Genomic DNA, 13,999 nt, shown 5'->3' with positions numbered 1-13,999 from the left:
CACTGCACCACCTCTCGCCGGGGCTCACCCATGGCTGCTCCAGCCCTCACTCGCTGCCCATGCGCTGCCGCACGCCCCGGGAGAACCAGCGGGGTGGGGGGGGGCGTTACCTCTACGAACTCGTCTGTCTCCGGCGTGTTGGAGCCACCGCTGTCGTGTTCCTCCAGATGCACCATGTCTGGGGAGGAAACACGGGCTGAGGAGAGGGGCCTCGGGAGGACCGAGATTGGCACCCGTGGGAACAAGAGGTGAGCGGCTCATTGGGTAGCCGCACACAGAAAGGCTGGTGCAGGCACAGGTGTGCGGGCCAATAGGTCAGCAATCACATGCATCCAGGCCCACACCCCAACACACGCACACCGTCCTGCAGACACGCACACAGCTGCAAACAGACATGCAGCCACACACGCTTGCATACAGACATGAAGAGGTGCAAATGCATGCAGATTTCCAGCCCGACACGTCTGCTCCCGGGCACAGTCACACCCGTGGGAACACTACTGCACGTGGGCTTACGGAAATGCAAGCCCAGATGCATGTGTGCAATCTTACACGCCTGAATGCTAACACACGTGCACTCACACGGCTGCAATAACACCCATGTGCCTGTGGAGTCACACACCCAATGCACACGAGAACACACACTCACACATACATGCATCACCCACATGTGAATGCTAAGATGTGTGCAGTCATACACCTCCAGGCAATATTACACACACGACTGCTAGCCCCCATGCAGTCACGCACTCACACACAATCTTACACACACAAATGCTAACCCATGCACAGTCACACACCATTGGGGCATGCTAATGCACATGTAGTAACACACCCATGTGCAATAGCTCACACACATACTATCCTGAATTGTGTGTGTTGCTTATGTGTGCGCAGTGAGTTGTGTGTGTGTTGTTTCTGGGGTTGCCTCTCTATATGTGCTGAGTTGTGTATGTTGCTTGTGTGTGTGTAATGAGTTGTGTGTGTTGTTTCTGGGGTTGCCGCTCTGTGTGTGCTGAGTTGTGTGTTGCTTGTGGGTGTGTGTGATAAGTTATGTGTATTGGTTCTGGGGTTGTGTCCCTCTTGGTGTGGGTGATTGTGTTGCATGCCATGTTTCTGTAGGCGTGAGTGTCTGGGTGTTGTGTGACTGTCTGGGTGTGCGGTTGTGGTGCCTCATTTGCACCACACACAGTCACACATCTGTGCAATAAGACACAATAACACACACGCGGGTGCATGCTACCACACAGGCTATCACACACTCCCCTGCGGTCACGCACACTGACATACTCAGACACACGCAAACACCCACATGCTGTGCACCCCCTCCTCCCCACCAGGTAATGTGAACACACCAGCGGAACCAGCCACCCCTGCTGGCTAGCCCAGGCCTGGGCCCCTGGCTGGGTTACCTGTGAAGGGGTCACGGGTGAGCCCCAGCTGGCTGACGATGTACCGGGGGATGTCCGTCTTCACCAGGTGTCCCTCCTTGGCATGATCCTCGGCCGCCTCCAGCAGGTGGTAAAACTCCTCCGGGTTAAACTCCTGCAAGAGGCCAGCAGCCCTGTCGCTAACGAGGCCAGGGGGGCGCACACCCATTGTAGAGCCCTGGCGGACTGGAGAGACACCCCAAGGCTCCTTTATGTCTGACAGCAGCGCAAAGACAGACCTGGGCACCCAGCAGGGCCTCCCGGCTCAGTGGGTCAGAGGGCGGCAGGACACAAGGTCAGGCCAGCATACCAGGGCCTGGCAGCAGGGGAGCACAGCCTGTGGGCACCAGTGTGTGCGTCCATCTGTATTGGACGGGGGGCGGGGTGAGTGCACAGCAGGTATTTCTCTGCATGTGCGTAACAGGGTTTGTACCGTGGGCGTGTGTGTGTCTGGCCCTGCAAGCATTTGGGCACGTTTGGGTGGGGGGGGGCGGTATCTGGCTGTTTTAAGCATTTGTTAGTGTCTGTTAGCAGCGGGGGGGGGGGGTGTTTCAGAGATGTGGACGTGTGTTGGGGTGTGTGTGTGGTCCAGCTGGGTGGGAATGGGTGTCAGGTGTGGGGGTGTATTTGTGTGTTGGGGTGTGTAGCAAGACATGGCATGGGAGGAAATGTCCTTCATTGAACGAGCTTCTCTCGGTAACAGAGCGAAACGTTCGAGCAACACAGAGCTCCTTGTGTGTGTTGGGCCCTGGGGGTGCAGCTTGTTTCAGTGTAGGTGAGTGTATATTGGGTGGTTGTAAGGGGATGCTCTCTCTTTCACACACACACACACACACACACATACACACACACACACACACCCTGGACAAAGCAGGGGTCACACACTAGGGAGATAGATGTCTGGGGCAAGGCTCAGGGGCTGCCCGCCCCTATTCCCTGCACCACAATGGGAGGGGGGATCCCAGCTGGAGGATCTCTACCTGCTTCTGTTGCCATGACAGCCCTCTAGCAACTGGGCACTGAGGGCTGTTGCCACAGCAACAGGCCGCATCAGCAGCAGGCCTTGGCCAATGCCACATGGCCCCCTGCTGCCAGCTTGCTCTCCATTGGGCCAAGGGAGCAGCCTAGCGATTGGCCAGCCAGCTGTTGTCAGGACAACCGGCTGGGTGACATGGGATTGGCTGTCAGGGGTGGTTCAAGCTGCCAGGTTTGGGGATGGCGATGGGGGACACAGAGATGGGGCAGGCATGTGGGGAGCCTGGGGACAGGCACAGAATGGAGTCAGAAGGGTAGAATGGGGGTCCAAGGAGCCAGGACTCCTGGGTTCTCCCCCAGCTCTAGGGGAGGGTCAGAGGGTCTAGTGGGCAGAGCAGGGGGCTGAGAGCCAGGACTCCTGGGTTCTCCCCTGGCTCTGGGAGAGCAGCTGGGGCTCAGCAGATGCAGGGGTGAGCATTGTGTGTAGCATGCTCTGGGGAGCAGCCTGCCCTAGAGGGGAGCTCTGGCCCCTAGCGTGAGTGGGGGTGCGGGTGCTCGCCCTGGGGTCTCTGCCCACCCTCACCAGGCACTCCAGGAGCCGAGCCGGGCGGGAGATGATGATCAGCAGCTTCTTCACCAGCTGGGTCACAAAGGCGACTTCCAGGCTCTCCGAGCGCTCGTATGCCTGGGGAGAGGCAGTTCACGTCAGCCCTGGGGACCTGGGCCTGCCCTGCTCCCATCACCCCCCATGGCCTCCAGCGTCCTCCTGCTCTCACTGCATCCCTGTGATCACCCACCTTAGCTCTAACGCCCCACCTGCTTGCATCCCAGACCCAGTCCCCCATTTCCCCCCCCATAACTCCCCAGCCTACCCCACCCCACTGCCCCATAAACCCCCATCCCATCTCTCTGCCGCATAACACCCCTTCCTACCCCACTGCCCCCTAACTGCCCACTCCCTCCCATCCTTCCCCGTTTCCCCATCACTCCTAATCTGCTCCCACTGTGCCCCCATTTGTCCCACCCGCCCGCCACTCACGTCCTGCAGCAGCTTCTCCATGTTCTCCTGCAGCTCGTAGAAGTAGACGCTGGTGATGAGGCCCTCGCGGGCCTTGGCCAGGCAGTCCCGCGCCAGCTCGATCACCTGGTGGTGGATGAAGCTGAGCGCCCCGTCGGCCAGGGGCAGCACGCTGTCCGGCTCGAAGGCTGTCACGAATTCCTGCAGCTTCTCCTCCATCTGCGCCGTGGCCTGGGGTTGGAGGCAGGGGGCAGAATCCTGAGCTGGCTCCAGGACTTGGGGTGTGGGGGCAGCTTACCCCAGAGAGCAGGCATCCCACTGCCCTCCCTGAACCAGGATGGAGCCCAGGACTCCTGGCTCCCAGCCACCTGCTCTACCCACTAGACCCCACTGCCCCCCCGGGCAGAACGCAGAAGTCAAAGAGGGCACCCCCTGGTGGCTACAGCTGGAGGGGCAGGCAGCTGTTGTACCGTGGGTCACCACTAGAGGGCCCCCTTTCCCGAGAGATCTCCGGGGGGCTCAGCGGGACACTCCAGCCCTGGGCTGTTCTCTAGGGCTGGGAATGTGGCAGCAAGGGGGGCGGGGGGCTGTGCCCCCAACCTTCTACCCACCTGTCTGTCCCCACCCCCCCATCACCTCCTCCTTGTCACCACACCGCTCTCAGCCCTGTCCATCTGTCCCAGTGTGCTCTGGGCTCTCCCCATGCCGAGCCCAGGGGGTCCTGCTTGGCCAGTCCTGCCTGGTGCCCTGGCCCTGAGACCCACAGCTGGGAGCTCCCCACAGGTGCTGCAGGACCTCAGAGCCTCTCCCAGCCTGGTCCTGGCAGCCCTTCACAGCTGGTCCGACACCAAGGGGTAGGATGTGGCTTCCCTGCTCCAGGGGTTCCCACCCTGCCAGGTCCCTGGAGCCTCCCCAGGGCCTCCTCCCCACATGGCCATACCTTGGGGAACCGTTCCTTGTACACGTGGTTCATCATCACTATCTCGTTGTCGTAGGAGGAGGGGGACCGGCCCGGGCTGCAGGCAGGAGGGAGAAGAGTCATGTGGTGTTGCACCTCTGGGCCCCCAGTGCTGCCCTCACAGTGCCTCCGGACTCCCAGAAACTGCCCACCCCATGCTGGGATGCAGCCACTTCTGGGGTGCAGCCTGGGCATTGTTCAGACAGGACCCATTGGCTCAGCAGCTAAGATGCTGCCACCTCTGGGGTGGAGCTTGGTGGCAGTTACACCAGAGCTGCGTCTACACGTGCACGCTACTTCGAAGTAGCGGCACCAACTTCGAAATAGCGCCCGTCGCGTCTACACGCGTCGGGCGCTATGTCGAGGTTAACTTCGACGTTAGGCGGCGAGACGTCGAAGTCGCTAACCTCATGAGGAGATAGGAATAGCGCCCTACTTCGACGTTCAACGTCGAAGTAGGGACCGTGTAGACGATCCGCGTCCCGCAACGTCGAAATTGCTGGGTCCTCCATGGCGGCCATCAGCTGGGGGGTTGAGAGATGCTCTCTCTCCAGCCCCTGCGGGGCTCTATGGTCACCGTGGGCAGCAGCCCTTAGCCCAGGGCTTCTGGCTGCTTCTGCGGCAGCTGGGGATCTATGCTGCAGGCACAGGGTCTGCAACCAGTTGTCAGCTCTGTGTATCTTGTGTTGTTTAGTGCAACTGTGTCTGGGAGGGGCCCTTTAAGGGAGCGGCTGGCTGTTGAGTCCGCCCTGTGACCCTGTCTGCAGCTGTGCCTGGCACCCTTATTTCGATGTGTGCTACTTTGACGTGTAGACGTTCCCTCGCTGCGCCTATTTCGATGTTGGGCTGAGCAACGTCGAAGTTGAACATCGACGTTGCCGGCCCTGGAGGACGTGTAGACGTTATTCATCGAAATAGCCTATTTCGATGTTGGCTGCACGTGTAGACGTAGCCCAGGAAGGCTAAACACCAGGAAGAGCACCCCCTGCTGTACCCCCTCTCCTGCTCCCTGTCACTGGGCGGGGGTCAGTGCTGACTATATGAAGGGAGAGCCCCCACTGCTGGCACCCCAATCCCTACAGTGCAGCACAGCCAGCCAGGGGCCAGAGCCCCCCAGCAGCCAACAGATTTCCCTGGCCAGCTGCCCAGGGGAGACAGAGATGATCCCTTGCTCCCGCCGCACCTGAGGCTCCGGGACCGGGGGCGCACAGCGGGGGAGCGGCGCCCCCCATCCTCATCGGTGATGCTCTCGGTGCTGCCAAAGTGCTTGGAGAGGAAGCGCAGCTCGTCCATGGTGGGCTGGTACGGCAGCTGGTGCAGCCGCTCCTGGGACGAGCAGGACGACTGGGGAGGGAGAGAAAGAGGAGGGTTCTCAGGGCTTGTGCCTGGCGCTGATGCAGCCATTTCTGGGGTGGAACGGCGGGGGGTGGTTTATACAGGGATCTCTCACACAGCACTGAGATGCAGCCAGCTCTGGGGTAGAGCATGGCAGGGAATTAACAGCTGCACCGTGTTCCCGGTGCTGCCCTGAACCCAGCCCTAAGGGAGGCACATGGCCTCTCCTGGCTCCCGGCTGGACTGGGGCTTGGGGCCAGCCCTGCCCGCCGGTCCTGGAGCGCCCCACTCACCGACACGGTGGAGCTGGGTGTGTTGGTTCCATATCCGGAGGAAGGAAGAGAAGCCAGAGACCAGCGGCGCCCGTCTGCCCTGAGGGGACCAAACAGTGGGGCATGAGGGATCCACTTCAGGGGGGATCCAGCCCCCTGTAGGCCAGCTGCCCCCAGCACCAGGCACAGACAGGGGGCTGAGCAGCTGCCTGGAGACTGTCATGCACACAGCGCCATTGGGAAAGAGCGAGGTGTGAATTAACCACTGGGAGATGGAGAACAGACAGAAACAGGCATAGAACCCAGGAGTCCTGGCCCCTGCTCTAACCACTACACCTCACTCCCTTCCCAGAGCAGGGAGAGAACCCAGGAGTCCTGGCTTCCAGCCAGTCCCACTCACACTCCTTCCTGGTCAGGCTCTCGCCCCTTCCCAGCACCAGGGCACATGGAAGACTGCATGGCCTGGGCCAGAGACCTCCTGCTCCACAGGTCAGAACAAGGACATCAAGCAGCAGTCGAGTCACCCACTGGCTGCCAGGACTGCACAGAAAGGGCCTGGGGGGGCAGCTGCTCCAGTGGGAGATGGCCCCATTTCTCCCCAGCGTGGGTGGGCAAAGCTGTAATTAGAGCAGGGAACAGATGGGGCCGAGGGAGCCACAGCACCAGCCTCCTACGTTCCTGAGTGCTGCGTGGGCCAGGGGACAGGATGGGAGCCAGGACTCCTGGGTTCTCTCCCAGTGCTGGGGGGGGAGTGCGATGTAGCGGTTAGAGCCAGAGGGGGCTGGGAGATGGGACTCCTGGGCTCTCTCCCAGAGCTGGGAGGGGAGTGGGGTCTAGTGAGTAGGGGAGTGGGGAGAGCCAAGACTGGGAAGGGAGTGCGATCTACTGGTTGGAGCCAGAGGGGGGTGGGCGCCAGAATTGTTGGGTTCTCTCCCCACCTCTAGAGCCAAGGGCTCAGTTGCCATAGCCAGCTCTGGCCTGGGTCTCTGTGCTGAGGTGGGCGGAGGTTAAGGGAGGGAAGCAGGGGAGGCTTATTATCATGACGCCTGAGACCTGGGCTGAGGCCAGGAGAACTCCTTCTGTGCCCCAGCTCTGGAGGCTGAGGCCCAGGGGCAAGGCAGCCCTTACCTGCGCGAGGAGGCGAAAGAGAAGTGGGCAGGTGTGTTGGGGGAGAAGTTCCGCGGGCTGTCCAGGGGGCTGCTGCCTGTGGGGGAGAACAGACACACTCAGAGTGTGTCAGGGCCCTCAATGGATTGTATCCCACTACTGACACCAGCATCGCATGCTGCCCTGTGCGGCTGCTCATTCTCCAAGGCCCCTCCCACAGAAGGTGGCCTGCATAGCTATTGGCTGCTGTTCCCACTTCCTTCCAAGGGCAGCCAATGAGGTGGGAGGTGCATGTTAAGCGAAGGAGACTGAACATGTGGACGGTTGGAAACATGGTGACTGGGGCATGACAAAGGGGTGGGTGGAGAATCTGTCAACAGGCAGAGAGCTGCATTGGTGGATAGACAGACAGTGGGCTGTATGGAAGGACGGACGGACAGAAGAAGTGACAAATGGATAGACAGGTAGATAGATGGACGATGGGTAAGGTAGACTGAAAAAGGAGTGGATGGATGGATGGAAAGATGGACAGAGGGGTGGATGGCAGACCAATGATGGGTGGATGGATGGACCCATGGACAGATGGGTGGATGGACAGACCCATGAACAAATGGATGATTGGACCCATGAGGGGTCCATGGATGGACATCTGGACAGCTGGGACAGGCCCATGCTGGACGGATGGACCCATGGATGGATGGATGGACAGCTGGCTGCCTGGACAGCTGGCACAGGCCCATGCTGGACGGATGGACCCATGGACAGATGGGCAGACGGGTGGATCCAGGGATGGACAGACAGACAGCTGCCTAGACCGATGAAGGACAGAGGTGTGCTGTGCCATGTGAACCAGTGGGCAGCCAGACACTGGCCTCCAGTGCTGGTGCAACATGAACAGCTGAGCAGCCCCACTCTGGTGGGTGCTGGGCCCTGGCAGGGCTGGCCCAGTGATGGGAGGGAGCCACCCATGTGGGGGGACAGCTGTGCTGCTCCGGCTGTAGCTCCCCTGCCGGCTGCAGAGCGCCACCCAGCCGGGGGGGGACTCACCGATGTGACCTGGGAGGGGGGAGTGGGGCCGTGGCAGCGTCGGGGAGGTGCTGGTCAGGATCAGGCTCTTCCTGTTACTGGTCCGGCAGCTGCAGACACGGGAGGGGACAGACTCAGTGGGGGGACTGGGGGGCTGGTGGGAAATGGCCTTGCCCCCAGTCCCAACGCCAGCGGGGGCTCAAGGGGGTGGCAGGGACAGCGCCTCCCTGGGCTCTCCACTACGGCCATGGGCCCAGAGCCAGAAATCCAGAGCACCTCTCCCCTGCCAGGCCCCCCCCCCAACCCCCGCGCTGCCCACTAGACCCTGCTTCCCTGCCAGAGTCCAGGATAGAACCCAGGAGTCCTGACCACCCACCCCACAACAACAAAACCCCACCAGAGTCAATAAGGACTGCGGTGCAGGGAAGCGACGCAAAGGGGAGGGCAGGGAGCGGGGCAGCCGAGCGAGGGTCCACCTTATTGGAGTTGGAGGTGAAAGGGCAAAGCAGCATTAGGCCCACCATTCTAGGTCTGCACCAGATCCCAGGCTGAGGTGGGGTCTGCGGGAAGCTGGTGATTCACCAGCGTCGTTTTCCTGTTGAAGCTGGAAGGTCAGCCCTGGGCTCCTGTTGAAATGTTCGTTTCAGGGGAACCCAGCAGGAGGCGGCCTGTGGTGAGAGCTTCCCAGTCAGGCGAAGCCGAACCTGACGGGCAAAGGGCCTTATCAGCGGCCACTCAGCATCTGAGGACTTCAGCTGGGAACCTGCCACACAGCAGAGGTGGCGGCCCAGGGGAGCTGCTCGTGCGACAGGCTCTGTCTGGGACCCTGTGCAGGGTCGAGGCTCAAAAGGGGCCCTGAGCCTTCCTTTGTCTCCACTCCAGCTCATCACTTCACAAGCAGCTCTGCTGTGAACTGAGCCCGGAAGGACGGATGACCCGTCCTATCCAAGGATGTGCATCAGAGACTTTTAAAATCGCAGCCTATTCCACCTCTGCTGCAAGCCACACCGAGAACTTTGTGGCTGGTGTTTGCAATTTCACAGTAACAGTCTTACTCTCACCCTGTTCTTTCTTCCCTTTTATTAATAACCCTCTAGATGTTGGATTCCAAAGGACCGACCCGGCGTGCTCCTCTGGCTCAGATATGTGCATTGAGCCAGGGACGTGGCTGGTTCTTTGGGAGTGGAAGAACCTGTCTGGATTCGGTGCAATTGGTTTTCATATCCTCCCATCTGTGCCTGGAGGGGATTGGTGGGGGCACACGGGGCCCTGGAGAGTGCGAGGGAATTGCTGGTGTGTGACTTCTCGCTGGCCAGTGCAGTGACAGATGTGCGCTGTGTGATGGGTTTGGTGCCTTACAGTGGAGGACCGGCTGGGAGGAGCCCTGATTTAAGCCATTTGCCCTGGTTTGGCCCTCTCAGCTGTGCTGGGAAAAACCTCCTGGACTTCAGGGGCGTAGTCGGCAGGATACTTTGTCAAATTCAGCTTCGCCTGACTGGGAACCTCTCATGACAGGCTGCCTCCAGGTGAGGTCTCCTGGAAACTAACATTTCGATACAAGCCCAGAGCTGACATTACATCTTCCAATAGAAAAACGATGCCGGCACATGAGCAGTAAAAGCAGAACCAGTGAATCGCCGGCTTCCCGCAGACACCTCACTCGGCCCACCTGGCACAAGATTTGGTGCAAACCTAGAATGGTGATTGCAATAGTGCTTTGCATGTTCATCTCAAAATCCAATAACGTCACACAGGAGACTGCAGATCAGGAATGTGGGGCTCTGGCAGACCTGGCAGGGAGAGCTGGGGGTGGAGGGTTGTGGTTTGGGAATGAGAAGCACCAGCAGAAATGGGGGCAGGGGCTGTGGGTCAGGAGTGAGGGGCATTGGCAGAGCTGTATTGCTTTTCCACCATCAGCTGTAGGGACTGTTGCTCTTCCAGCCCCCAGGACCCTTCAGGGCTCTGGCCACTGCCTCTGCTGAATGAATTTATCTTCCCAGCGGGGGTTAGATGTTAGCTGCTGTGATCTGCTGCCCATTGGCTGGGTGGGTAGCACAGTGCAACTCAAACAGACCTCAGGGCCTCTCTGATACCGCACTGGCAGCAATACAGCTTGCTCCGTATACACAGGGATCTCTTGCCCTGCGCTGATATGCGGCCATCTCCGGCAAGGGAGGGAAGCAGGGTCTGTTTATATAGGGATCCCTCGACAGGTACAGAGATGCAGCCACTTCTGGGGTGGAGCTATTTAGCAGATGCACAGCACAGGGACAGACTGAATAAACTTGTGTCTCCCTCAGCCAAACGCCACTCGCTCACGTGCCTGCTACTCACTCTCCTTCCTCCCCTGCTCCATTCAGATGGGAAACAGTTAATGGTGCTGACATGCACCTGGCTGTCAGGAGGCTTCAGAGTCAACATGGGGCAGGAAGAGCCAGGGAGAGCAGGGGATTATGGGAATTCTGGCTTCTTCCCTGGCTGTGATGAAGGATTCAGGCCAGAATACCCACCCAGGGTCTACCTCCCACTTGACAGGTTGGGACAAGCATTCACAGCCATGTGTCATACACCTCATACTGCTCTTCATAGGGGAATCCCACCCCCCAAGCTCTGGGCCACAGAGCCACATCTGGGCCATGATGCAGCAACTGCCAGACCCTAGACTGTCCCTTCCCCCAAGCACTGTAGCCTCAGCCCTGGGACCCTGTGCCCAGCTCCCCGAGCCCCACTCTCCCTGCAGCTTGGGCCCAACCAGACAGACACCCACCCTGGGAAGGGTGCCCAGGGCTGGTGAACTTGGTGCCAGCCTGGGACCTATGGGGCAGCTTGGACACAGACCCCCCAGGACGGGCATCCTGAAACAATCCAGCAACCATCAGCCGGTGGTGAACAGCGTTAGCATTGGGTGGTCTGATATTAGCCACCTTGCCCCGGGCTTCCCCACCCCCAGCCCTGCAGGGGCCCCTCACTCCTGACCCGCAGCCCCCGACTAACCCAGCCCTGGGCTTCCCCCGCCTCCAGCCCTGCCCTGCCCTGCCCCACACTCCTGACCTGCAGCCTGCTCTCACGGTTGCATATTCCAGCTGTGGCTGGGTTGTGTGTGTGTGTGTCGTGTTTGAGTGTGTTGAGCAGATGTGTGTGTCTGGAGACTGGGTGAGTGAGAGCCGTTGTGTCTCAGCAGGTGAGTGGCTGTGTTTCCCTCCCACATGCTTGGCCAGGTGTGAGCAGGTGGATCTGCCGGGAGTGACGGGAAGGGCTTCGGGTGAGCTTGTGCCTGTTGTGCATTGTGTGTGGGTCAGGGCTGGCTGGGAGCATGGCTCAAAATGTGCGTGTGTCAATCTGTGTGTGCGTTGTGCCCAAAAGGGCTGCCAGTCTCCCTAGAGATGCCATGCCTGTCCTTCTGTCTCCATGGCGATGCTCTGCCTGTCTCCCTGAAGATGCCCTGTCTGTCCCTCGGTCTCCATGGCGATGCAGCTCATTAAACCCAACCAGGGGCTGGAGCCGGGGCCAGTGTTCCCAGCCAGCACAGGCCCCACTGGGAAGAGCTGTGCATGTCAGTGCATGTGTGAGCATGTCAGCACATGTCTGTTCGGCGCAGCCGTGACCACGTCAGTGAGTGCCCCAGCGACAGAGCAGGCAGCTGTTTGTGCACAGGTGTGCAAACATGTCCAGGGGTGCAGTGTGCTCACACGAGTGCGTGTGCAAGCATCTATCAGCCCTTCTCCCGCTGTGCACAGGCACACCGATTGTGCAGACCTCCACCCAGTGACACACTCCAGGAACCAGCAGCTGTTTCTCTCCCCCACACACATGCGCGGACACACGCACCCCCCAACCTGCCCCACCCCCGCCAGCACAGCTGCACATACACAGCCCTGTAATGTACGGGAGAGTAAACAACATCAACAAACAGCCACACACACACACAACGAAGGATCACAATCCCAGACACACACAGGCACCTCACACACACTCCACAAGCACCCACCCAGAGACTCACCTGTGCACACGCGCGCGCACACACACACACACAGAGTGTAGCTTCCCCAGCTGTGCCCACCTCACCCAGTGAATCCCTTCTCAGCTGCACACCTGTCTCCCTGTCGGGCCTGGCCTGGCACAGCTTGTTGCAGGTGGGGCAGGACAGGGGGGAGGTGTAGGGATGGGGGGACGGAGGGAGGCCACTGCCCTTTGCTGTCAGTCCAGGGTAGGTCTCTGCCCCATTCCCACACGGCTCATTGCCGACCCTCCCGCACACTGCTCAGCCCCTAGGACAGGAGGTGCCGTGGGGGAGGGGCACCCCTCAGAGCCCAGAGCTGGGTCCCCCCGAGCAGGGGGCAGGGGCCCCAGGAGATGGGGGGGTTGGACGCTACTGAGAAAGGGGTGTGAGAGTGAGAGAATCATAGAGAGCTATAGGGGGTGTCGCTGGGGTTGGAGGGGGATGGGGAAGGGGGGGTGTCGCTGGGGTTGGAGGGAGATGGGGGAGGGGTGTCTCTGGGGTCGGAGGAGGATAGGGAGGTGTGTCTCTGAGGTTGGAGGGGAATGAGGGATGGGTGTCTGGGGTTGGAAAGGGAGGGAGAAGGGGGGTGTCTCTGGGGTTGGAGTGGGATGGGGGATGGGGAGGGGTGTCTTTGGGGTCGGAGGGGGATGGGAAGGAGGGGGTGTCTAGGGTTGGAAGGGCAGGGGGCTGGGGAGGGGTGTCTCTGGGGTGGGAGGGGGATGGGGATGGGAAGGAGGGGGAGGGGGTGTCTAGGATTGGAAGGGGAAGGGGCTGGGGAGGGTTGTCTCTGGGGTGGGAGGGGGATGGGGAGGGGGAGGGAAGGACCCCCCAGGCCAGCTCCTGTAGCAGGTTGAAATCTCTCCTGCATCTGTTCCCTCCCCCATGTTGACCCCCCAGTCCCAGCTCCCCCAGGACGTTGCGTCCCCAACAGTGACGCGGCTGCAGCAGCCGATCCCTCCACCCCCACCCCTCAACCTTCCCTGAGCACCTCCTGCACCACAGACCCCCGGCTCTGAGCCTCCCCCCCGCCGGAACCCACCACCTCTGGGCACGGGGGGCTCCCGCCACAGACAAACACCCCGAGCCCGGAGCAGGGAGGAGGGTGGGGGGCTGCAGGGGGAGGGTGGAGCGGGGAGGGTGCTGATGGGGAGCAGGGGATGAACGGAGGGGGAGGGACAAGCCTGCAGGAGTGGAGGGGGCTGATGGGGGGATGGAGGGGGAGGGGGCTGGAAGGGCCGGGGAGGGGCACAGGGGGGCTGATGGGGGGCTGATGGGGGGCCAGGGGAAGGGGCCAGGGGGGCTGATGGGCGCCGGGGGAGGGGGGAGAAGGCCGGGGGGGCTGAAGGGGGCCGGGGGAGGGGGGAGGGGGACGGGGGGCTGAAGGGGGCCGGGGGAGGGAGAAGGGGGGCTGGGGGCGGGGGCTGAAGGGGGCCGGGGGAGGGGGAGCGGGAGGGGGCCGGGGAAGCGGGTTGATGGGGGCCGGGGCCCCGCCGGTACCTCTTGCTGCGGCGGAACATGTTGCCGCCGTCCAGGCTCCGGGGCCGCGGGAGCTCGGCCGGGGCCGCGCGCGGGGGCTCAGACATCGCCCCCCGGGGCCGCCATGGGGCCGAGCCCGGCGCGGCGCGGCGAGCGGCTGCCGAGAAGCCGGAGCGGGGGGCGGCGCGGCGGGCGGGCGGGGCCGGGCGGGGTGTGGCGGGGGCCGGGCTCGGCTCCGGGGGCCGCCGCATGATGGGGCGACAGGGGGTCGGGGAGAGACAGACAGACCGAGACAGGGACACAGACAGGCACACACACACCGACACACACAGAGACAGACACACACCGACACACACACACACAAAGGGACATAGAGAGAAAGACACACACACGGAGACACGC

At 61.4% G+C, this 13,999-nt stretch overlaps 1 protein-coding gene across 1 annotated transcript in view; it reads right to left on the bottom strand.

Annotated features, from left to right (window-relative positions):
• Positions 1-13,999, bottom strand: part of MAST1 (microtubule associated serine/threonine kinase 1) — a 41,044-nt gene that overhangs the window by 24,072 nt on the left and 2,973 nt on the right. The window contains exons 3-11 of the mRNA XM_074980388.1: positions 8,143-8,231; positions 7,117-7,192; positions 6,010-6,088; positions 5,565-5,725; positions 4,364-4,439; positions 3,445-3,654; positions 2,989-3,090; positions 1,413-1,545; positions 111-178 (exon numbers count right to left, since the gene is read on the bottom strand). Coding sequence (XP_074836489.1) covers positions 111-178; positions 1,413-1,545; positions 2,989-3,090; positions 3,445-3,654; positions 4,364-4,439; positions 5,565-5,725; positions 6,010-6,088; positions 7,117-7,192; positions 8,143-8,231 — 994 coding nt within the window. The remainder of the gene's footprint in view (positions 1-110; positions 179-1,412; positions 1,546-2,988; positions 3,091-3,444; positions 3,655-4,363; positions 4,440-5,564; positions 5,726-6,009; positions 6,089-7,116; positions 7,193-8,142; positions 8,232-13,999) is intronic.

This window comes from Carettochelys insculpta, chromosome 29 (assembly GCF_033958435.1).
Source record: "Carettochelys insculpta isolate YL-2023 chromosome 29, ASM3395843v1, whole genome shotgun sequence".
Classification (NCBI taxonomy): Eukaryota; Metazoa; Chordata; order Testudines; family Carettochelyidae; genus Carettochelys; species Carettochelys insculpta.
The sequence above is the reverse complement of the archived record's forward strand: the minus strand, read 5'-3'. Positions and strand labels throughout refer to the sequence as shown.